Source organism: Biomphalaria glabrata, chromosome 1 (genome assembly GCF_947242115.1).
Source record: "Biomphalaria glabrata chromosome 1, xgBioGlab47.1, whole genome shotgun sequence".
NCBI classification, from domain to species: Eukaryota; Metazoa; Mollusca; class Gastropoda; family Planorbidae; genus Biomphalaria; species Biomphalaria glabrata.
The window spans coordinates 9,564,809-9,589,984 of NC_074711.1; the positions used below are offsets into that span (position 1 = coordinate 9,564,809).

The 25,176-nt window shown below is 33.5% G+C and overlaps 3 protein-coding genes across 4 annotated transcripts; 2 read left to right on the forward strand and 1 right to left on the reverse strand.

Annotated features, from left to right (window-relative positions):
* The first annotated feature begins 5 nt into the window (after positions 1 to 5).
* On the forward strand, positions 6 to 9,741 carry LOC106065379 (glycylpeptide N-tetradecanoyltransferase 2-like). Of its 2 annotated transcripts, none has more exons than XM_056020828.1 (13): positions 6 to 164; positions 1,227 to 1,491; positions 2,187 to 2,325; positions 2,556 to 2,680; positions 2,795 to 2,886; positions 3,203 to 3,319; positions 3,450 to 3,620; positions 3,723 to 3,831; positions 3,958 to 4,029; positions 4,638 to 4,736; positions 4,926 to 5,090; positions 5,218 to 5,355; positions 8,075 to 9,741. In XM_056020828.1, the coding sequence occupies exons 1-13, from the start codon at positions 67 to 69 to the stop codon at positions 8,093 to 8,095; spliced, it is 1,611 nt and encodes a 536-aa protein (XP_055876803.1). In that variant the 5' UTR covers positions 6 to 66; the 3' UTR covers positions 8,096 to 9,741. The 2 variants fall into 2 exon arrangements, with proteins under 2 accessions (XP_055876803.1, XP_055876809.1); XM_056020834.1 differs by having other exon boundaries at positions 2,190 to 2,325.
* A 386-nt stretch (positions 9,742 to 10,127) lies between these two features.
* LOC106065385 (RNA-binding protein 48-like) lies at positions 10,128 to 16,795 on the reverse strand. The gene is made up of 5 exons (XM_056020843.1): positions 16,586 to 16,795; positions 13,471 to 13,664; positions 12,506 to 12,651; positions 11,140 to 11,864; positions 10,128 to 10,416 (listed from the first exon to the last, which is right to left on the reverse strand). Exons 1-5 carry the CDS (start codon positions 16,676 to 16,678, stop codon positions 10,384 to 10,386), a joined length of 1,191 nt encoding a protein of 396 aa, XP_055876818.1. The 5' UTR covers positions 16,679 to 16,795; the 3' UTR covers positions 10,128 to 10,383.
* A 58-nt stretch (positions 16,796 to 16,853) lies between these two features.
* LOC106065381 (dephospho-CoA kinase domain-containing protein-like) lies at positions 16,854 to 22,130 on the forward strand. The gene is made up of 4 exons (XM_013224174.2): positions 16,854 to 17,039; positions 18,672 to 18,875; positions 19,313 to 19,400; positions 19,551 to 22,130. Exons 1-4 carry the CDS (start codon positions 16,925 to 16,927, stop codon positions 19,825 to 19,827), a joined length of 684 nt encoding a protein of 227 aa, XP_013079628.2. The 5' UTR covers positions 16,854 to 16,924; the 3' UTR covers positions 19,828 to 22,130.
* Positions 22,131 to 25,176: the final 3,046 nt, after the last annotated feature.

The following is a 25,176-nucleotide window of genomic DNA, read 5'->3' on the forward strand; positions in this document are numbered from 1 at the left end:
GTATCTTGGGCCGCCTATATGTAGATTCTATGTATATTAATTCCGCATTTTTATTAAACCTGCATCATGGCCGATGTCGACTCATTACATGATTTGTCCGATGCTGATGGTGACCCAAGTGCCGTAGAAGCTGATGCAGAAGACGAAGAAGCAAACGAGGAAAGGTATCAGATTAGAGTCTATGAATTTTCCACAATATTTGGGTCCCTATTTGTTATGCTTTTGACAGAAATCTAGATATATCATATAGACTACATCGATGTTTTTTAAACTTCTATTAAAACTTAAACTAGCGTCAGAAAAATAGATCTGAATTCTGAATAATTCAATAATCTGATCTAGATCTAATAATGACTTAATGTAATATCTATCTAATAATATATTCAGTTGCGTTATTCAGTTAATCATAAGACTTTTGATAAGTCAAGTTTGAAGTTATGTTAATGAGACTGTCACTGAGTTAATCAGTTAGATAATCTAAAGTCTAGAATCTAGAGTAAAGCTGCCTTTAAAGTTTAAGCCCTTTAACTTTAACTTACTTTAAGTTTAATCCTTTATCAAAACCCCAATTTTGTATCCCCTATTCTGGGCTATTGGACATTCACCATATTTTAATTTTTATCACGACAACGTCTTTATTTTGATGTTCATTACAAAAACAGTGTGGTAGATCTAGTATGTTATGGCTATGCGATCCATTTTTCTATTTTTTAAACATTTAGCTTTGTATTTCTGTGCAAGTGTCCTCCAGCTGTCACGTTCTGAAATTGCCTCCTTTAAACAGGTGCTCAAGTTGCGTCTAAGCTAGGTAGTTGCACCAATAAGCTGGTCTTTAAAGTGTTTCTGTGGGACAACTCTGTTATGTTGATCACATTCCAGATCATCAAAAATATATATCATAATAAATAAATCTCTAGAAGAGTTTTATGCATTTTATATCAGCCAGCTGTCACTATAATAGGCAGATATGGTATCATTTTCTTGCATAGACATTTTTGCATTTGCCCTTAACTATATCTATTGTATTTTGAGTTTGATAATAAAATGAAAGAGTTGTAATGTGTTGTATTGATTCTATCTTTAAAAAGTTTTCAATTATATAGGAATTAAAAATTGCACGTTTTTTAATCTGTTAATCTTTTATGTCTTAATTACATAATAGGTTTGTTTTTAATTAATAGCTTTTAAGAGATAGTCTAAGAAAAGTTATTCTTTTCTCTTTTTAGTGTTGATCCATCACAGCGTAAGAAAAGTAAGAAGAAGAAGCGAAAAGCTAAAGATACAGAGAGATCTAGTGGGGACTCCGATAATCAGATTCATGAGGTTACGGAACACAAATGCTTAGAAGTTCCAGACAATGTCTCTCTCTCACAGTCTGGAATGGAGGCTGATTCTGAAAGTCAAGGCTCCCAAGACTCCAAAGCTGAGGATGCACTGTCTGAACCTTGTAGTACTGATAAAGGCAAAGCAAAGTCAACAGTTGAAGCTCAGGTAAGATCAAGATAGGTCACAGTATATAATATGTCGTTCTTTAAGAAGAAACTGGATCCACTGACACTTTAGACAGCTCTACAAAGTGACAGAAAGCTTGAAAGAGTCCCTGGCATTTAAAAAAAAAACCTTTCTCATAGAACAACATAAAAAAAAAAAACAGTTTTACAATTGCAAAAAAAAAGGACACCTTTTATAAGCTATCTCAACATGACCAACGCAAAATCTTTTGCCTCGGAACCAGACACAACAAAATGAGACAACATATGTTCAGTAGCTTAAAGTCAGGACTAGCAAGACTTGCCCTTGTGGAGCATCACAGAGAGGCCCATACAAGAATCTGGCCCCAAAACCCTCCTATAGAAGAAAAACTATACCGGTACTGAGAACTGCCTGACCAGTTCATCTCAGATGTAGGATTACTAATCTGAACCCTTCGACATGGAAGAAAAAGAAGAAAAAAAACAGTTGTAGCTGGACACTGTGGAGCTCATTACTTAAGCAGTTGTTATCTCCTTGCACTATTTCTATTTAAAAGATTTACGTTTTTGATGTGCAGGTAGTTGATGTTACTTTTTTAGTCATTTAGTGTACTACTCAATTTCAATTTCAGGCATATTTAGTATATTTTTTTATAGGCTAGTTCAATACATAGAAATAAACAAACTCTTTTTAATATAAGGCCTTTGTTTCAGAAGATGGCCAACATAACCCAAATTCAGAATGCTCTGGAACTGCTGGCACTACCACAGGGAGCAGCCCCTAAAAGTTTAGATGAAGCTAAAAAGAAAAAATATCAGTTTTGGGAAACACAGCCTGTACCTAAATTTGGTGGTATGTGGTAGTTAATATGGCTAAAAGTAATGTATTCATTTTGTAAAAAAATTTTCTAGGTGTTTAATTACTATGTCAAATACAATTTTTATAAATTTTTTTTTTTTTAGTTATGAAATTTCTCAAACTAATCAAAGTAGCTGTATGACCCATTATACTGTACATTTCTCGTTTCTTTTTAATTTTTTGGAAACGGTCATAGTTTTTCTACACATATTAACCCTTTCTAGATGAAGACATAACTGTAAATGAGGAGATAGAGAAAGATAAGGCACCTTCTGAAATTAGATCAGAGCCGCTGACATTGCCTGCTGGTTTTGTGTGGGATACATTAGACATAAGTGATCCACTTATAGTAAGTAGTTGGCTTTTTTTTTTTTTCATGTAATTGTTACATTCAGGATTATGTGTCATAACCCTTTTTTATTTGCTTTATATTGTAGTTTTCACTTTTGTCTTCATGTTTCAGCTGAAAGAGCTCTATACCTTACTGAATGAAAACTATGTTGAAGATGATGATAATATGTTTCGTTTTGATTACTCACCAGAATTTCTTCAGTGGTAATGGACATTAAAAAAAATTATTTCTTTAGTATAGCATAGTATAGTGATGCATATATTTGTCATTCTAAAATTTCTAAATTCTAATATGTTTTGTTTTTACTTTATTTTATATATATTTTTTATGCAAACTTTTTAGGCTTGCAAGGGGAGATTCTGGAGAGGTTTTCAAAAGTACTTTGGGTGTGAAATGTTAAATAAACACTTACTCCTAGGTTATTTTTTGGTCTCCTTAAAGTATTTCTCTGCTTTATTCAAATGTATAATGTAAGTAAATATATATACATTGTACCTTATTTTGTATTACCAAACCTAGGGCTCTTCAGCCTCCTGGATGGCTAAGAGACTGGCACTGTGGTGTAAGAGTTATCAAAAGTAAAAAACTGGTTGGCTTCATAAGTGCTGTACCTGCTCATATTAAAATTTATGACAAGTAGGTTTTATTACTTTATATAGTTATCCAATAGATAACTTTTAAAAATATTTTTAGTAATTATTGCTGAATATCTTAACATTTTTTTTTTGTGTGCTCATTACTTGTGAAATAAATGAATGTTTTTTAGATCCAAAAAGATGGTAGAGATCAACTTTCTTTGTGTTCACAAGAAGCTTCGAGCTAAACGTGTGGCTCCAGTGTTGATCAAAGAGATCACAAGACGTGTTCACCAGCAGGGTCTGTTTCAGGCTGTGTACACTGCTGGTGTTGTGCTTCCCAAGCCTGTGGCATCCTGCAGGTAAATTGACTCTTAATATTTTCTGGGGTAATATTTTCATTTGTTTGTATTCACATCTAGATGGTAGTCAGTTAACACCCTATAATCATTGGTTTCTATCAGGTACTGGCACAGATCTCTAAATCCTAGAAAGTTGATAGAAGTTAAGTTTTCTCATTTAAGTCGAAACATGACTATGCAGCGGACTCTGAAGCTTTATAAACTTCCTGATGTAAGCTGTGAATTTTTTTTTTCTCTTATAAAGACAGTATCATGTTTGTATTTAAGAAATATTTATCGTATGAAACTACTTTAAAAGTAGTTGTTTTTTTGTTTTAATAAATGTTTCTACTTGCAGCACCCAAAGACCCCAGGTTTTAGGAAGCTAACACCTTCAGATGTTCCAGAGGCATACCAGTTGCTTAAAAAAGTAGGAACAAATGAACTTTTTTATTATTATTTGGATATAAATATTTTTAGTTTTAGCTTTACAGGGTTAATAGCAAAATAATTTTTGTTTTATTTTTGTAATAATTTTTTTCCCACATGTAGGCATAAATATGAAGTTTGATATTTTAATTATATTATAGCAGTTTTAATGTATATAAGCATTGTGGTTAAAGATGACCACTATCTTCTTGCTTAGAAGTCTGATCCACAGTGCTCGGAACATTCCACCACCCTTGCGAGGTGACAGCTGATAGCCCAGATAGTTTGCTATGGTGACAAGTGCACCATGCAGCCACATTTAGACTTCACATACTAGATGGTGACAGACCACATTTTCACCAGTTGAATGCTCCCAGTTGAGAGTCACTTTCTAGGGTGTGGCTGTTGTCATTTGCTGACTGCTAATCAGAATGAGCTGAACTTCAAGTGGAGAATCAGCTGCTTGTAAAGCCTGGCTACCCAGTTGATAGAAGTACTTCTCCTAAAGAACCCCCTAAACACAAATGTTACAGATAAAGCTTTACATTTTTACATTGATGACTTAAAGTGTTTGTGTTAACTAAACATTGTTTGTTTTTTTTTTTTAAGTTCATGAAGAGGTATGATCTAGCCCCTTTGTTTAAAGAAGAAGAGTTTCGTCATTGGTTTATTCCAAGAGATGGAATAATAAATAGCTACGTGGTGGAGGTAAACGATATTCCTTTTTTTTTTTTTTTTCCATGTACACGTATTTAAGAATTCTCAATAGCTTAACAGTCAAATAATTTTTAAAGATATTAGTTATGTATAATATCCAATAAATTATAACAACCAGCTCATTAAAATATTTAGCTACAACTGTACAATTTCTAAACAAACTTTTTTCTATTGTTTCAGACAAACGGCAAATTGACAGATTTTGTAAGCTTTTATTCCCTTCCATCCACTATTATGCATCATCCAGTGCACAAATCTCTGCGTGCTGCATATTCCTTTTACAATGCTAGTTTTAAGACTCCATGGCTGGATCTCATGCAGGATACACTTATTGAAGCTAAAAATGTAAGTGGATTGCTAGCTTCATGAAATGATATTCACAATCTATTTGAAGAAGAAACTTACTTAGAGAACTTACTGTTCTCTACCTTGACATCTGTATCCTAAACTTTTGCTTCTTTTCTGTCTTTAGATGGGATTTGATGTGTTTAACGCCTTGGATTTGATGGACAACAAAGACTTTCTTGAAAAGTTAAAGTTTGGTGTGGGGGATGGGTTTTTGCAGTATTATCTTTATAACTGGAAGTGTCCCCATATGGAAACCAATCAGGTAATCTATGCATTATTAAAATGTGTGGTATTTCTTAGTGTTGACCAATTTATACAATGTAATCCTTTTTCAGCATTACATTATGCATTGTTGTGTCTTTAACTTACTCTTCACAAGATAGTCTACTGTTCTGCATTAAGCAAAACTCAATATAACCGCTCACAAGTTTCTCCTCTGTTGTTCTCAATCCAAAAACGATTATTTTCATTGTGTTAGTCTGATACTAAATGAAAACACAAAATCTAAGACTCACTGTGTGTTTTACATTTCCTCCTGTCCTACACACCGAAGTCAAATATATTTGACTAGGTTTCAGGGTTCGTAGCGCTCCTAAAATCTCCTAAAAAATGAAAAGTCTCCTAAAATCCTAAAATTCTCCTAAAAATTGCCGAAAGTCTCCTAAAATTTTGTCCACTCTCCTAAAATTTTTACCCAATATTTAAAAAAAAATATAATTTGGTTATTTCTTGCTAAAGATGCGGGGGAAAAACAACAACAGCGTAACTAGGCATTCAGATCGCATGACCTTACGGGCTGGCTGTGTTAATGAGCTGACCAGTGACGCGTCTACACCGCCTTTCACCCACGTGTGAAGCGCGACCTCGTGATTGAAGATGGCCTTGGCTCAAGCAAGCATTTCACCTGGCAGTTTTTTTCTGAAGTCAGCGTAGAAATGTTTGTTTCCATTTATTGTTACCACTAAAGACCCGCTAGATCTAGTCTGTAGTGACTATTGTCTATTATTAGAGCAATTACCAGACTAATTTGTAGGCTTCACCCCTCTGGGCCCTCCCTCACCTAAAATCTTCTTCTTGTAAGTGTAAGAGTGACTTCGCGTGGAAAGTCGGTAAATCTTCTAGATCTAGCTAGTATCTAGTAATAGTATCTAGATTTAGATTTAAGTTAGATCTAGTGAAGATAATTCGCACCTAACATGAAAAATCAGTGAATTTTAGTCAATTTATTGATCTCGATACATCTAATGTCTAGATTACTTTAGAAATACGCTAGATTTACGCTAAATCACTTAGAATCTAGTGGAGATAATTAGCACAAAGAAGTGAAAAGCCCGCAAATTTAGTGACTTAGATCTAGACTCTAGATCTACGGTACATCCTGTGAAGATAATTCGCATACTGCCGCGAAAAGTCCGCAAATTTAGTGACTTAGATCTAGACTCTAGATCTACGGTACATCCTGTGAAGATAATTCGCATACTGCCGCGAAAAGTCCGCAAATTTAGTGACTTAGATCTAGACTCTAGATCTACGGTACATCCTGTGAAGATAATTCGCATACTGCCACGAAAAGTCCGCAAATTTTAGTGACTTAGATCTAGACTCTAGATCTACGGTATATCCAGTGAAGATAATTCGCATACTGCCGCGAAAAGTCCGCAAATTTTAGTGACTTAGATCTAGACTCTAGATTTACTCGAAATCACTAGAATCTAGTGAAGATAATTCTCACACAGCCGTGAAAAGTCCGCAAAATTTAGTGACTTAGAGTTGAAGTCCGCGAATTGTAGCGAATTAGCATTAGAGTCTAGATCTTCTGTAAATTTAGTGAAGATAATATTCACACAGCAGTGAAAAGTCCGCGACTTTTCTTGACTTTGATCTAGACTCTAGATTTATGCTAAATCACTAGAATATATATAGTGAAGATATTTCTCTCACAGCCCTGAAAAGTCCGCGAATTTTAGTGACTTGGATCTAGAGTCTAGATCTACTGTAAATTCAGTGAAGATAATTCTCTCACAGCCTTGAGAAAATCTGCGCATTTTAGTGACTTAGATCAATAGTCTAGATCCACAGTAGATTTAACGAAAATATTTCGCATGCAGCTGTGCCGTAAAAATTATTTCACTCGTAAAAGCCAGGGAAACTATATGGTTGAAAAAGATTCTGCTAGGAAAAAAAAACGCGAATAGATCTAATCCCCCCCCCCCCCCAATCCAAAAGCCATTTTTTAGTAAGCAAATGTCAACTAAACATTCAAATAGACCTATATTGCCCTATATATTACTGGCTCTGTTTATGAGAAGGATTTAAGTTAGCTAATAAAAGAATAAAACATTACCTCAAATGCACACCATGACTCTAGTATCTATAAGATACACATAGGAACTAATAATGTACATTTCCATCACAAAGAATACACATTATGAAGGCATCTCTAAGAATGTTTCTTATTTTAAAAAAATGGAAAAGCAACCATTTGTAATGTTTTTAAATAAATCTTTGAAAAAAAAATGGTTGTTTGAGGTTTTGGGATGACAGTCAAGTTGTTACTTGATTAAAAGATAACTTTCATTACATTTTCTGTGGACACATCACAGCTGATAACATTGTTTCTGTGTCATATTGGCAAGATATTTATTATTTTAAAAATCAAATAACAATAATTGATTTGATAAATGCTTAGTTTTGTGTATGTTTTACTATGTATCACACAAACGAATAGGAAATACACACACACACACACATCATACATTTCATCCTTAAAAAACCTCCTAAAATCTCCTAAAATTTTGTCATGGAAAAGTGCTACTAACCCTGAGGTTTAGATGTAGATTGAATAGGCTTCTTGTTCAGTACTTTTTAAGTGAAATAGATTATAAATCTAGATAAGATTTAAACCTACATGTACACCTCACCCTCTATATCTGTTTATGTTTTATATCATAATGTTTTTATTTATTTTTACTTTTGTGCAGGTTGGCCTGGTGTTGCAATGATGACAAAATGACTTAGAAAATCTATATGATTGATGATGTTTGTGGATGACTGAGACATCTGTGATAAGAGCTCAGAACATAAAAGTGAATGTTCCTTCAAGTCAATAAAACGTTTGGGTGAATGAATTGCAAGAACTATTTTTGTTGTAACGACTTGATCATTTATATATTTTATAGCGTTTTGTTTGCTTGTGAAAAGTAATATGTATGTGGTGTTTGAAGTCTTTTTTTGTTTTTCCTCTATAGAATCATCTGAATGTTTGAAAGATTCAGTCTGTTTCATGCTCTTTTTAAAACCAGTTGTGACAGAGTTTCTTTTTTATACAGAGTGTACTGTGTAGTATTCACTATTTATTTTTTTTTACACCGCCTAGTTCTGTTACAACTTTTCCTATTCTTAATCCACTATCATCAGCATTTATCAAAGTTCCAAGATAAAATCATAATCTTATTATCATAGATTCTCAAACTTGTACTTTTATATACAGTGTTTTATGTGACAATATGGCTGTGTGAAACAAATTGTGAGATAAAACCTTTGTCAGTCATCAAAAGTTAAAAGGTTAATGAATTCATCGTTGTTTTATGTTTTTATATCATCTGTAATACCTGAATATGTGGGCTAATCAAGTTTTCATTATTTCATATGCCAATCAATTTGTTTCCTGTGAAGTAACAAATGTGACATCGTTTTATTTATAATTAGTCAAGAGAATTTTAAATACTTGTTTATGTTTCTATTGACTAATAACCACTTCAAGTGGTCATACAAGCTATCACTTGGATTGTGTAAAACATTACTTGACACTGGAAAGTAAATAAACAGGTAAACTTAAGATACTGGTAGTTTTCTTAAATCTAATACATACGTCCAGAGCTGAATGGTCAATTACCATGGATACGGTAATGAGAAAAATCATTGTGCTGACCAATTCTTAAATATTAAAACAAGAATTGCCAGTACTGAATTCAGCATTCAATGTGAACTGCTTCATGTATGGGACTATTGAGGACAGCTTATTTTCTTTTTATGTCAGAAATGTCATTTTATGCAAGCCAGTGTATATAATGAAAATGTGGAAACGAGATGAAAGATAATAGACCATTATAGGTTATTTGAATTTTTTTTTTTTACATTTGCTTTTGTACCGGGTATTTGTAAATTTATTAATAATGATTTTTAAATAATCAAGTTTAGGCTTCGTATTATTAAGATTACACCAATTCAATATCACAGTTATGATGAGCATTCTATAACTAAAGACTATACTGGTAAAAATGCTGGACGCATTAATTGGACATTCAGAAAATATTGCAAAGCTTTCGAATAAATCTATTGTTTGAAATGCTTTTGTAAATGTAGATTTGATATTTTTTCAGTTCATTCATGTTTGTGTTACTATATTTTACTCAATTCTAGCATATTCTCTAGTGTATCAAAAATATAGTTCACAATTAGCTATTCCTTAGCATCCCATGTTATTTTCAAGAACAACTTTCTATTCTCTCTGTGCTAGTTTACATTAATGTAGCTTTAAAATAAAAGCTTCAAAATATGCTGTATATTTGATTGCTTGTCACTATGCTATTTAACCATTGATTATTTTTTTTTACAGTGTGTCCATAAATTATTTATAAATAATGCATTTATTGTGTTATTTTCATTCATTTACATTTTTAAAATGTATAGAAACAGAAGAAATGTGGCAAGCGTGGACATTAGAGATAAACAAAAGATATATTTATACATATTTTTTTTTTCCATTTCATGTTTTCTAAGTCATCTATTGCGGTAATATTTAATTTTCTATTTTTTTTTTTTTAACTAAGTTTTTCCAGCAGTGACAATAGTTTGTTATTTGTGTGAATGTAAACTTGTATTGTTCTAAGCTCAATCCTGAATTACTGTGTTTATATCATCACAGAGCATTAGCACTACCCTTCAATCAAAATTGTAACACAGTTGGCTATTTAAATTAACAATGATGTTAATAAGGTGACAAGTAAGGGTCAATTAAAGGGAAATAAAGCCTTGACAATAATAAGTTTGTTTACTTTTTTCAATAAGTAGGAATGATTACATTAGATAGATATCCTTACTACACAAGTTATTTTTGTTTGAGTTTGATGTGTAGATCGTAGATCTTTCCCTGTGGACTTGGAGAATTCAGTATCCCATTCTGGAGTAGCACAACAACAATATTGAACACTAAAAAATTGTTCGATATAGAATTCGATTCATTTAATATTGTAAATACAAATGTTGAGGGACTTTACTCCACTTGCTATCAGGATGTTTTCTTGGTTTCCTGTGCTATCACCTGTGGACATTTTATTGACATTGATTTTGTATGAAGTAATAAAAGAACACATTGTAAAATAAATGTTTACAAACACAATTAACACAATTTTGAAGGCATGAGTCCTTCACACCTCATTTTTAAACTGAGGTAAGAATGTGAAAAACTAAATAAAATTGGTCGATTTAAAAAAAAAATGCTCTTATTTTAGCTCACTCAAAAGAGAAAATAAATTGTAATAATAAAGAAATGTGTGGAGGATTTCATTCCTTTTACCAAATGGTCAATTTGAATTCAGTGCTGAGATAAAAGATATTTTTTATTTAAAACTAAGAGGAATTGTGAAAATCTGAGGTATGCAATCAACAGTTCTAGAATGTACATTAGTATTTTATCTAATGTATTTTATTGTATTTATTTATTGATTATACCAACACAGTTTTTTAGTTATAATGGATCACGAACAATACAGGTTTTTTTTTCTTAGTTATAATGGATCATGGCTGAGCGACCTAACGCATTGCATGCCCTATTCAATACTGACTCTGAAGAAGAGTTAATGATTTAACAAATAGTGTAAAAAAAAAAAGTATTTTACAATAAGAAAAACAATGAAATCTTTCTTTTACAATACCGGTAATTCAATTTGTGTAGAATGGTCTTTGCAAAGCTTAAATTAATTAAAAGGTATTAAAAAAATATTTACACTTAATAAATTTCTAATAAATAAGAAAAGTAGATTACCTTTGTAATTTTACTTCTGATGGCAAGTATTGTTTCATTAACTGATTTTTGAGTTGGTGAGAGTGCTCTTTTCCTGTTTATTTCCCCAGAAGGACCTTGGACTTCCCCAAGTTTGAAAGCATTTTTCTTTATTTCTAGATCCAAACTATCTGGCATCTTTGTTTGTTCTGATTTCTTGGGTGTGAACTTGATTGTCTGTCGAGGTATGAATTTAGGTGCTGGCTTGGTATTTGGTACATTGCGTACAATTACTTGGGAGCCATCTGGTAAAGTTTTCATACTGCTATTGTCTATTCCTTCTATTTGAAGTCTTTTTTGCAAAGGATTTGTCTCTGATGCAATACTGTCTGACCCAACAGTACTTGTTACTGGCTTGTGTATGGTTGGAGTAATATTTGCATTACGATGAAGCCTGGGGATTTTAGCAACAGGTTTATGATAGTGTTTTGTGTATTCTTTAGGGGGTGGAGGTAACTGAAATGTTTCAAGTGTCATATCTGGCTGATTACTGGCTTCTGTAATAATATATGTCTGGTCTTTGGTAGCTGCTGATTCCATAGACACAGGTTGATATGCTCTATTATGAATATGGGGGTTTGTTTTCTCTTCAGGAAGAGCTGAGCAGTGATAGATGGGCGTTTCATTGCTATTATTTCCTGAAGTAAAAGTTCTCCCTCTTTCATTACTGACACGACTAGTTCTTACATGAACTTGATCTGTTGCTTCTGTAGGAGAAAACAAATCATAGCATCTGGTTATTCAATGAGGTACATATGACAAATACAGATATAGCATAATGTACTATTTATATGGAAGTCATTATTTCTCACGTCAAGTAAAAAGTTAAGTACCTCTTTCAGACCTATGGAGCAGATAATGTAAAAGATTTAGATTTAGCTTTTTTAACATAATTTAAGCAATGTCATGCGCTTATTCCTTCAAGGACTTTCTCCTCTATTTAACAAGTACAGTAGGAACATTAAAAGATATACAAGTTACTGTTTAACTTAAAATAAGTTTATAATTAGTATATTAATTTTTTATTATTTTTTATTAAGTTAATAAGAATCTATTGTCAATATATATATATAGTTAATGAGGGTGTCATGTTGCCAGAACAAGGACCAACCACCTTTATTTTTCCCCAACTAATGTCAGGCACCCATTAGAGCTGGGTGGACTTAGGTGCACTGACCCTGCGCCATAAAACTCCAAAAAATCACATTCCCAGTTTCACAGAGAATTTCCTTTTAAATAATTTATTATATTATGAAGAAAATTCTGGGACATTAAAAAATGATGTGAAAATGAGTACAAGAAATTTAGGGGAAAAAAAAGATTTAAATATTTAGTTGAAATTTCTCACCATATTGCTTCAGTTTAGATGCAACTACTCGTCTGCGGTCCTGCAGCTTTTCTCTTGTTTCATTCACTGTTTCATATTCAGGCACATAGCAAACATGTAGAACACCTCCAAAAAACGAGTAATCATCTAGCTTTCTTTTTGCAAATCTATGTTCAGAAAGAAAATGGCCATAGTGAGTAAACATGAACTTGTTCAATAGCAAACATTATGGATGTTTCATTGGGTCAGAAGATTCATGGCAAAGCAATGTCTGTCTATTTACAAATGTAATGTATGTAAGCCTTCTAAATTAGAAAAAAATTGCTGCCTAGAGTAACTAAAATTGATTGTTTCAAGAAGGCCAAACAGTCTATTTTGGAAATTTTTAAAATGTTGATTGTACTTTAAAACAAAACAACAACATGGGTTTAGGGATATTCTGAGAATTTGGACCAAAAGAGGATGCCTTTCATAAATGTCTGACTGTGGATTAAATTTTTTTTTATTTCATACCGAAAGTTATTTGAACTTAAAAAATATGTTGGCAAGGACATGCTCATTGTTTACAAATACAGACTGATTCATAGTTAATTGAAATAACTTAAAGTTATATACAATAGAAGCTTTCAAAGCAGAAACCAAATCAGTCTTGCATCACAAAGAAAGTAATCTCTACCATTTTGAGTACCCATCTTTTACATTAGCCTAGAGAGCTATTCAGAACTAGAGCTTGCAGCTATATTCAATCATGGGAAAGGTTTCGATACTCAACCCTGAGGAAAAATCAGGAGCTGACAGTTTGCAGCATTTAGTGCTACACCCGGGCAGAGCCTGTTGTACTGCTGACTCCAAACTGCATCGGCTCTTGTTGTTCCTTTGGTTACATCAGCTGCCTGGAGCTGATTTTTTTCACACAGCTCTCTACTAAGGTGCATTAGGGTTTTAATAAGTAAGATGATTAAGAAAGAGAGTTTAAATTCATTTACCTTGCGGACATAATTTTTTTATATTTCACAAGATGAACTTCTGTATATTTATCACTGCATGGATAGTCATCCAATGGGTTGAACTGAACAATTTCACCAAATGATTCACACAACTTTTGTAATTCTTCTGTGGCCCCTACACTGGGAACACCTTGTATTAGTAAATAGGACGATTCATTATTTACTGTGTATACCTGCCCATCGGAAGAAAACATTTAATTATTTTAGATTAACATGCTTCAACAAAAAAAAAAATTCATTTGAACAAATTGGAACAGAAATTTTGTAAAAATTGTATTTTGTATAGCACGTTTTTATACACAATTGTTTAAAAATTATTTTTTATTTAGAATATTACTTATATTTTAACCAATTTTAAATTATGTCATCCTTCTCTGCAGTAAGCCTTCAGGTTGGGGAGGGGGATTTTTGTTTCACCCAAATCACAATTTGTGAACAAAATTAGTCAAACTATCTATACATGCTTCTTATTGATATTTTAATCCTATGGTACGTTGGCCAATTCTGTGGATGGGGTGAGTGATTACAGCAATTTCCCCTCCCCCCACCTTCACCGAGCCTAATCGTTCAGGTTGGGGACAGTTCGATTTTAGTGCAGAAATAATAGTTTATGAACAAAAGTGGTCCATTCTCCATATATGCAACTTATTATTTTAGCCCATTTGTATATTATGTTGGGATGTCATTACCAGGTATACACATAAACACAAGGGGAACTATTACTAACTACTTCAGGAGAGAAAACATGGGTCCACAACCAACAGGGACGATATACAGCCAACCTCTACAAAACCTTGCTTATGCCGATGACATTGCCTTATTGGGTAAAGAAACCTCTGACATCGCTAGAGCCTTCATACAACTAGAAGAAGCATCTCGACCAGCAGGACTTGAGGTCAATGACAGTAAAACCAAGTACATCACAATGACAAGAGACAATCAAACAGAGGGACAAAATATCAAAATCAAAGACCACGAATTTGAAAACGTCCAAACTTTCAAATATCTAGGAAGTACTATTAATTTCAAAAATGACCTACTAACAGAAATAAAGGAAAGAATAGCAGCAGGCAACAGGGCATTTTATAGCACCCACCATTTACTTAAGAGCAAAATGATTTCAAATAAAACCAAGAAAATAATATACAAAACTATAATAAGACCAGCAGCAATGTATGGAAGTGAGACCTGGACACTGACAAAGACATCTGAAAATTTACTTAACACTTGGGAAAGAAAAATTCTTAGGAAAATCTATGGTGCCATACAGGATGAAACAGGGTGGAGGACACGCACTAACCATGAGTTATATCAATTATATGAAGACCCACCAATAGTGAACGAAATAAAAAAGAACAGACTACGTTGGGCAGGTCACCTTGAAAGAATGTCAGACAACAGAGGGGCGAAAATCGTATACAGGCAAAAACCAAAAGGCAGGCGACCCAAAGGCAGACCCCGAATGCGATGGATAGATGACGTGGAAGCAGATCTGAAGCAGCTTGGGGTTAGGGCGTGGAGACGAAAGGCCCAGGAGAGATCTGAATGGAAGGATGTGTTAAAGCAGGCCAGAGCCCTCCATGGGCTGTAGCGCCACTGGGATGGATGGATGGATGTCATTACCAGGTTAGACTGTGGGAGCTGCAATAGATACAATCACTAACATAAATTTTATTTGCTATATATATATATTACCTTGTTAAATAGACCACCCACCACCCACCCACCCACTAATGTCAAATAAAATCATTAATGATAAATAAATAAAAATGGAGAGAGGACCATTATCTGATAAATGTTTTACATTCTACTGCCACCTCCCCTTTTCCACCTAAAATGACTTTTAAAACAAGATTGTCAAATATGGCATCAGTTTTTATTTAATTTCTCAGGTTCTAAAATTTTTATTCTCTGGCATGAATCTGTTGCAATTATTAAAAGAAAGACTTTGTTTTGGAACATTTTTTAAATATAGTCTTTGTAGGGGATACCTAGTATCCTTCTTAGCATCTGATTTCCATTGCTAGGATTCTCCTCTGTAATTCTGCAGTTAGCATCCAAGATTCTGGATCATACAAGAATGTGGTCATATCATGACCAAAGAGAGGTTCAGTCTGACATTAGTTGAAAATAAAAATTTTCATGTCGATATATCTAAATCATAAATTAAATATATATATATTAATATAAATAAGGCTTGTCTTCGAGTCCAAAGATTAGTGAGGAGTGCAGTATTTCCTGTGGCTGCGCAGCCTCAGCTGTGACCTACATATTTTGCCACATCCAGGGCAAGCATAATCATTTTCCACAGGTGGTGGATTTAAATTTTCTTTTCGCCGTCTACGTTTGTCCTCATCAGTGGATTTTCTAAATCATATTATATAGCCTATATTATGCAAAGAAAGTGAGAGAATGAGAGCACAGAAGATATAGACTTTTAGATTTAGAATCTAAACTAGGTCTGAATTCTTGAACTAGATCTAGATTTAAAACTATATCTAGAGTACTTCAGACTAGGACTCCCACTCTACCCTCTTCTGAGACACTTAACATCACAAATGAGTCTGAGAGATCTAGATTATATTTCTAGATCTATTTCGATGTGGTCTTTGTAAGTGATACTTAGTATCCTATCATCTTGACTGTCTTTGAGTCTACTATTTACTATATCTAGAAATCTAGATCTAGACTATTGATCATAAATGATAATAGTATTAATTAATACATACCTTAAGTGTGGCCTTAAGTTATTTACTTATTACCTAAGCCTATAATAGTATTTATATAATTACTATAATATTATATTCTAGTACTAGATCTATATATACTATTATATAGACTATATTGACTATAGTCCTATAGTAAACTACTATTAACTATAGTATCTAGTAGTACACGTACTTTCAAGTAGTATTAGAGTCTAGAGATATAGACTAGATCTAGTTAGTAGTACTTAAGTACTGTACAGTGATACAATGTCAGATGTGAGTGTATTTGGACTTGACTGAGTGAGTGTACCCAGTACTAGTTACTTACTAACTTAGTAACCTTAATCCTTAGTAACTGTAAAGTGAGTCTAAATAAACCTACTTACCTTCACAGCCTTAGCATGTCTCCCTTCACGATATGGTGATCTAGTTGCACAGACTTCTTGTTTAATATGATGGGCTGGTATTTCTAAATCCATTGTCTCATTAACAAGTGGGTAAAGTGTTTTGACATATCTAAGGATAGAGACAGTCTTAAAAATAATTTTTATTTATTTGATAGTTACCTTAAAGCCCTAAATTAGTTCTTTAAAATTAGGCAGTAATGTTTTTAATAACATTAAGCTTTTAAAAACTATGAATTCAAATTTTGATTTTAAGGAACAAATTATTATTTCGTTAATTTAGTCCCTTGACTGGAACTTGCTCATTTCATTAGTAAAAGAATGTTTTTAGTTGGATTAACTGGAGGTATCGCTAGTGGTAAAAGTACAGTAACTAAGATTTTTAGAGAAGAATTGGGATGTGCGTGTATAGATGCTGATGCAATAGCTCGACAAGGTTAGTAATATTTAACTAGCCAATAGATCTACAATTCAACAAAATTGAACATGATAAATTTAATTAATCAATTATAATGATACTAAATTAATATTTACTATTTTTGATACGATACGATTATTTACGATATAATTTACAATATATCTAATTCTAATTTTTCTATCAATATTATCTCTAGATTTATATATGGTTATATAGTATTTAGTCTATTATAATTATCATAAATATATGATAAAATATTATATTATATATGCTAATAATATATATTTATTATAAATTAAATTTTATTAGATAGAGTGAGAGTGTAGAATAGTTAGAGATCTATATTATTATAGATCTATATATAAATATGTGTTTATAATTATAAAGATGATCAGATATAGTTTAATTAATTAATAGTTTTAGATCTTGATTATGATCATTTATACTTGCCTTGATGGCATGCTCATATTCATGATACTAATTAATGTGCCTTATGACTATGATATACAATATATATTATTAATATAGACTCCAGAACCAGTACTTTTCTACACATTTATTTATCTCAGTCATCTGTAGATTTAGGCATATAATTATTATATGATAAAGATCACTTCCATGAAAATGTAATACCTGCAGTGCCAAAGGTTCTTCATGTAACCGTCAAGTATTGTTTCTATAAACTTTAAAAAAAAAGCTAAATAAAAAGGCTTGTAATCAAATAAAAATCTTTTAAATGCAAAAACTACCAAGACTGGTGTCAAATGCCCTGAAGTTCTCCATGACAGTACGATGCCAAGTTATACAAGGACCTTCCTGTTTGTACGGTATTTGTATCAGCTTACATGTCATTGTGCCGTTTATTCTGTTAGAGACCCTTTTACCTTTACCTATCCCTTAGTATTTTGGAACGTTGGCCCACATGTGATGCTCGATCACAACTCATTAACATGGCACATGAAATCCTGTCTGAATCACCTAGGAAAACCTATGATTTAGCAGAATTTTTTATTAACATACTCAATTAGATTAACACATGTATGGTTAACAAATGTCATAGCACGGCTATTCAACATTAAGGTTACACAAAACAGAGGTACTACTCCTCCTACAGAACCCCATACACTGCACAGTTAAAGTCCATAGGAAATGAGAAATGTGCTTTGATCACTAAGGAGGAGCTATATATATATATATATATATATATATATATATATATAATAATAATAATAAGGCTTGTCTTGGAGTCCGAAGATTAGTGAGGCATACAGTATTTCCCATGGCTGCGCAGCCCCAGCTGTGACCTACATATTTTGCCACATCTAGGGCAACAGGTGGTTGATATAGATTTATATATATATATATATATACACAAAAGTCGAAGTAAAACCAAGATATGCTGTTGTAGTAGTTTCCAAAATTAAAAGAGATTTCCAGAAACGTGGAATAAATAAGTTTCAGCATCTTCTTCTTTTTTTAATTTGCATTTTTTCAAGTGTGGAACACAAAATGCTCATTATGATACAATTTTATTTAATTTGATATCAATAGTGCAAACATTTTAACTGACAGGGATTCAATATAAGTTGATAAATAAACTGTTTCAAACGCATATTTATTATTAAAATGTTGATAATTTTCTACTCACAGTGGTTGAACCAGGCACATCAGCAAATAAAACGATAAGGGTAGCATTTGGAGAGGACATTTGTTTCCCTGATGGAACTCTTAATAGAGAAAAACTGGGTGACATTATTTTTCATGATGAAAGCAAGCGTTACAAGTTAAACTCAATAGTCCACCCAGCAGTGAAAAAACAGATGTTATGGGAAATTTTCCTATATTTCCTAAAAGGTTTGTACTCTTCATTTTGGTTCAATAAAGGAAGCTGCTAAAAAGCGATTAATTTGTTTTTCCTTAAATAAACAAATATACCGTAATTTTACAATTTAGATAAAGATAGAAACTATCAGATAAAAACTTTTCGCATGTAAATTATCAGTGAGTCTGGTGTGAGTGTATATTTTGGTTTTCTATAATTATAATATTTTGTTTGGTGCACCAAGATACCTGTTTGTAGTCGCTGAATGAACTGTTTATGTTGTCTGTTGTATTTATGTGTATTTTTCTGTTGTGTTGTCTTTATATGAGAAACGAGTCCTTGTAATCACAACAAATTTCCGTAAGGATCAATAAAGCAGTCTTAGTCTTAGTAATGCACAAATTGTAAGACAAATTTCCTTATGGATAATAAATATTATTATTATTTTTTTTTTTTTAAATTTCATCAGGCTATCACTTTGTCATTCTGGATATTCCACTTTTGTTTGAAACAAGACAGTTGTTACCTTTTCTAACATTTTCAATAGTTGTATTTTGGTGAGTAAATTTTAAGTTAAATTTTTCTTCAAGTTTAAATGATGCTTAAAATAATATATCTTTTCTCCCAACGCCTTTTACAATGATTATATTTGTCATTTAGTAATTTTATTTGCAATAAAAACAAAATTTATGTCATTTCTTTGACAGCACTGAAAATCAACAAGTGAAGCGCTTGATGGAAAGAAACCAGTTATCTGAAGCTGATGCAATGGCACGGATAAAAAGTCAACTTCCTCTGGATGAAAAATGCCAAATGGGCAGTTTTACAATCGATAATACTGGAACAATTGAGGAAACTAGAAGTTATACTTTAAACATTTATAAGACTCTTTGTTCATCAAAAAGACATTTATCATTGCGCTTTGGTATAGTAGCTGTTGTTTCATTATTATTGGGAACTTTTTTCCTACTTTCTCAAAACTAGTTTTAAACTAGACTTACATAATAATTTCTGAAAGTTAAGTTATTGTTAGTATTATTAGTATTATTGTTAGTATTATTATTATAGTTATGTACCACATTAACCCGTTAACTACGATTGTGATAGAATGTGGTGTTTGCAGTGGCTTACTAACTCTGTAAGGTCTGATAAAAAGCTACCGGCAACAGATGAAACTTGAGCCCATTATGTCTCATTCTGAACAAAAAGAGAATAATCATCTCTTTTTTTTTATTTTGAAAACTGTAAGTGAACTTTTTTTTATTATTATTTTTGTAAGGAAAATAATACCTTGTGAAATAGTCTATTTTTGAGTATTTATTTTTAAATTTATTTCAGAGGTATTAAATGTATATGTTTTTGGAAACTATACATTTTGTTATATTTTTTAATTTTTTTTTAAATATATTTACTATATAATATTTATAAACTTTTTTTTTAAAGAATTTTATTGATTATAAAATAAATTATCAAAATGTTTAATAAGTGTTCTGTAGGTGTAACAGCTGCTTGTAGTCTTGTGAAGGTGTGTCCTTTTGTTTTTATTACAATTTTAAAATTGCTTAGTGTATGCTCTTACCTATACTGGGTAAACAATCTTTAAAACAAGATTTAAAGGGAAGTTAATGTTAATCCAAAAATTTTTTATTTAGTTTAGGCATGTTGTGGGTTTGGGTGTAACATATTTTGTGAGCTATGATTTACTCAAATGAACCATGTAGGTTCGTCATTGTAAAAACTTTTCCCCATGTGCTTAGGAAAGAAAAAATAAGTTACCAAATTCCATGAGCATAGCAAGGTGGGGTTAAAATACCCCCCCCCCCTTTTTCCCCCCAATCCTGCCAAGAATAAAATATTTCAAATATTGATCTGCTCCAACCTCGTGGCCAGGATGAAGGATTGGCTCATCACTAACCCTTCTCGCCCCATCAACTAGATCAAGGGTGACCAACCTTTTGTTGCCATGTGCCAATTGTTTCACTTCTTATTCACATGTGCCACATAAATTTTTACCCCCTTTTAAATCTTTGCAATATGGTAAATTGGACATATTTGACAATTACACATACCTTTTATAATCATTTCTATCTAGATTACATACATATATGATAGTATGGGCTTTTCACACACACAAAAGTTTTAACATTTTTATATAAATACTTTATATCTAAATTAGAATAGATAATTTTAATTATATTACTAAATACTAATTAAATTTGAACACTGTTAGCAGCTTTAAAATAAAAACAAGCAAACTATTTTTTTAAAGGCAAGCATACTAGCTTTAAAGAGATATAATTTTTTTGTTTCGCTTTACCAAAATCTGTAATAAACTTAAAATTGCAAATGAAAGCAAACTGAAGTTCTTCAAATGAAATAAGTCGAGACCTCAGTTAGTTCTGGAGAATGTTCACAGAGTAGTCAAATAATAATTAGATCCATTTTGGAGTGATAGACCTTCGTTGCCCCGCAGCTAAAAATTTAATGTGACTGAAAAGACATCAATTTTTTAATCACATCAAAGTGATCTCTCCTCGGGTCTGATGTAGCTAATCATGTACAATATTTTTTCAGTTTCCAAAGTCCTCTGGGATCATATTCCATATCTAACGGTTTACAATAAATAATGTTTTTTCTGTTGTTGCTCTAATTTTATTTTAACATTTTTACTAATGATATCTTAGCATGATGTAAATTAAATTTTTGTTTTGCATTCAGAACCTCTGGTGTGTAATGCAATAGTATTTAGAAAGGTTCCAGGTTACAGTAATCATTGAATTGTGTTCCATCAGTTCAGACACTTAAGAGTTTACTCAAATTTAATTGTTGATGACTTAACTTTATCAAATTGTCCGACCTTCTGTTGTTGTTTTTTTTTGAAGTGGCACAATAATATCTATTTGTCTTATAAAAAAGCTTAGCAGTGCAAAATAAAAAATGTCAGCAGATTTGTTCAAGAAAAATAAAAAGAAAGAGCATAAGAAAATTCCTCAATGGTCTTTTAAATTTCTTTAACTCAAAGACTTATGCTTTTTGAGCCAAGACAAGGTTCATTTTGTAAGATGTCTCTTACATAGCTTAACTTTCTCTTCTCATAACAAAAAGAAGTAGCCCATTTAAAATATCTTCTTTGACTTAACTATTTTTTCTGTGACTCAAATTAACCATGCTGTAACTTTTGGTTTTCTTGTTTTCAGCTTGCGTCATATATATTGTTTTTCCTAAATGACTCGCAATAAATAAGAATTAATTTTGCGATAGTTCAATTAAACTGACGCTTGTTATCACTCTCTGCTTTTCTTTTGATCATGTTCTTGCTAACAGAAATATAAACCATTGTGCTCTGGATTTTGGGCCCATAAGAATTTATACCATGTGGGTCGATTTAGGTGTCATCGTAGTTAATGAAGGTGTAGTGCTCCACTTGTAATCATGTAATGTGCCACTCTTGACGCATGTGTCATAGGTTGGCCACCCCTGAACTAGATGATCATATCCTTTTGTTCATCTGTGATGATTCCTTGAGCCAATGCAATGGGTTCCCCCCCCCCCCCCCCCCATCCCATGCAAGGCTTGAGGCCGAGCCCAAAACAGGGCATACTCAATATTCCAGTAATGTACCATTGCGTTCTGTGGAGGAACCATCACCAATCATATGTTCCTTGCTGGGGAATGATGTGGCAGATTTGACGGGTTAGCAAGCCTTTCTTTTCTTCTCACCATGTGCATCTGGGAAGCGTGGTCGAGAGGCCAAGTGCGCTTGGCTTGCCTTGGCTACCTAGAAGGGGGCTTGAGGTTAGACACCCGACTCTGGCAGAGTTGTGTTTACTGAGTGCTGTGACAAGTCAAAAACTCGCTGTCAGAGTCACTCAAATTTATCACAGCATTAATTATTATTTTTCGTTATTTATTTATTTTATTTTAATTATTTCCCCATCCTACCCCTAAATTATTCACCCGCCACACCTTTTCCGCTCCAGGCTAGACTTAGTTGACCACATTGGAGATAGTTAAGGCGCGTCCTTTCATTTATCTTCCCTTGACCGGGCGGGGCAAAGATACACACACTCTTTGATCTTATCGGCAGGATGTCTGACAGCCGCAGTGGACACCACCTTGTGTGGAATGCAAGTCACTCCCCCCCCCCTTTCTCCTATGTCTCTCTTTGATCTAGGAGACCACGAGGACAAACACGCCCATTGACCTCCCAATGTGCGAATCTCATCTCTTGTCGGACTTAACCCATGTGTAAGATAATTCTAAGCCTAGGACATTTCCTGTTTCCGCCCACATTTTCCAGGCCTGTAGATAAGGTAAATTAAATCAAGTCAGACTCTCTCTTTCTCATTCCAGCTGAGCTATCGAGTCTGGACTATATCATTTATCCTTTCTCCTAGAGGAATACCTGGTGGTAAGCCGAACTTAATCACAAGTTCCATCTTAATTACTTTTGTGCTATTTCCATTGGATATTATCATGTGTATTTTATTATTTCACTTATATTTAATTAGTGCATTGTGTATTTCTCACTGGCGTAAGTAGAGAACATAGACATGTCCTATGTATGTATTTATGAATTGCATTAATCTATTAATGCTACGTTGCTCAATTGATCGTTGATGCAACCATGTATATATTTGTACATCTTATTTTATTTTCTTTATCTCGGCTGACAACCGTGATAATTTTACTAGCGCACTAATACTGCGTCTAGAGAACAGTTATGAGTTATCTCCCCTGTAGTCATATCACTCTAACGAGAGTTGCGCCGCTTGAACAGACACCCTCTCCATTCAAGCGCACTCCATTGTTCTCGACCAACGGTCATATGTAAACAAATCATCTTGGTCGCCCAATTCAACCCCCCCCCCTTTTTTTTTTCTTTCTCTATCCACCTGTGTTGTTTATTTGAGATTATTATTTCCCCTTCTATGTACATTCTTATATTATTATTTCCCCTTTTATGTACATTTCTATATTGCTACTATCTGCCATCTATTTTCCAAATCCCATTTGTCATCATCTCTCCTTTTGTGCTCTAAAGCAATTTCACCAATCTGACGAATGCACCCCAGTCGAGGGCATCGATAAGATGTATGAGAGACATGTCCTAACTTGTCTTTATTTATCCGCAGCCTCCCTCAGGTGTCTGCCTATTTGCTGTTTAGTGTCTACTCGACACTACTCAACTATTTGCTATCAAGAATCACCTATTTACCTATTTATGTGCTTAGTGCTATTCAGCGCTGCACTTGCCTACTGAGATCTACTCAACTCTACCACTTGGCGCTATCGGCATTGCCCGCCTATTCGACAGCCCACCTGTCAAGCTATTAGGTGCGACGTCCCTATAGATTCAGATCTGTGTGAGACGTCATAGCTACGCCAACCCTCTGCAACTCACTGGACTTATCCTGTTCACTACGCTGCCCACGGCAGATCCGCTCTGCCCGCAGTAACCTTGTGCCCACGGTAGCCGGCCACCCGCCCTACTGTGCCCACTAGAGATATCAGAACTTTGGATTGAAACTCCACAAGAACTGAATCACCGTCGTCCCTCTATCCGCTAGAGCGCCACCTCCAGCTGCAGAACCTCAAGCCAGGACACAGCCAGCTGCGACATCAACAGGAAAACCAGCTAAGTCAGAGGACAAAGTGACATACTCTCTTATTAGGTGCAAGAGTGATGATTAAATCTAGTATTATTTAGAGATAGATGCAAACCCTCCCCCTTTTTATTCTTATATGTATATTTATGTAAATAAATATTCTTCATTTTTAACTTTTGTATCTATCTTTCATTGCTTGTCTCGTTGCGTGTCTGCTCCCGATTCATATGCTGATAGGTTGGTGTGTGATAGCTTTAAAAATAATCATCCCCTAGACATTAAACGCGCCAAACACACGTCACATTTCCCCACCTGTCACAAGTGCCTAAAGGCAGCACGGAAAACCAACTCCTAGATGCCCCTTCCCCCCTCCCCACTGGTCCACAAAAGAGATTGGACCAACAGCGCTCTGAGCATGCTATAAGCATGAAAGTAGCCCTATATAAAAGCTATATTTATTATCTACATTCATTAGAGCATACTGTGGTAGCCTACTGGAGGCGATGTTCACTCTCATTCTTATTCTATCTGCTTCCCTGGGCAGACGTTTACACGGAGGTGCCAGGCTGAGGCGCGATGGGAGCTGGAACCATTGATCTGTTCCTACAATTAACTCGCTAGGCCCAATTATTAAAGTACAGTGAAGAATAGCATATTTGACATGCACATTTTTATTGTTAGAATGTCAACAGGATATATATTGCACTGTTGTGTAGAAACCTCA

Bases quoted from the DNA above. Each gene is read 5' to 3' on its own strand.
- LOC106065379 (XM_056020828.1), top strand. From the start codon at position 67: ATGGCCGATGTCGACTCATTACATGATTTGTCCGATGCTGATGGTGAC. The intron at 1,492-2,186 runs GTAAGATCAAGA...CCTTTGTTTCAG, and splicing joins AGTCAACAGTTGAAGCTCAG to AAGATGGCCAACATAACCCA. The intron at 3,621-3,722 runs GTAAATTGACTC...GGTTTCTATCAG, and splicing joins AAGCCTGTGGCATCCTGCAG to GTACTGGCACAGATCTCTAA.
- LOC106065385 (XM_056020843.1), bottom strand. From the start codon at position 16,678: ATGGATTTAGAAATACCAGCCCATCATATTAAACAAGAAGTCTGTGCA. The intron at 13,665-16,585 runs GTAAGTAGGTTT...TCCGATGGGCAG, and splicing joins GACATGCTAAGGCTGTGAAG to GTATACACAGTAAATAATGA. The intron at 11,865-12,505 runs GTGAGAAATTTC...TTTCTCCTACAG, and splicing joins ATCTAAACTGAAGCAATATG to AAGCAACAGATCAAGTTCAT.
- LOC106065381 (XM_013224174.2), top strand. From the start codon at position 16,925: ATGTTTTTAGTTGGATTAACTGGAGGTATCGCTAGTGGTAAAAGTACA. The intron at 18,876-19,312 runs GTTTGTACTCTT...AAATTTCATCAG, and splicing joins TTTCCTATATTTCCTAAAAG to GCTATCACTTTGTCATTCTG. The intron at 19,401-19,550 runs GTGAGTAAATTT...TTTCTTTGACAG, and splicing joins TTTTCAATAGTTGTATTTTG to CACTGAAAATCAACAAGTGA.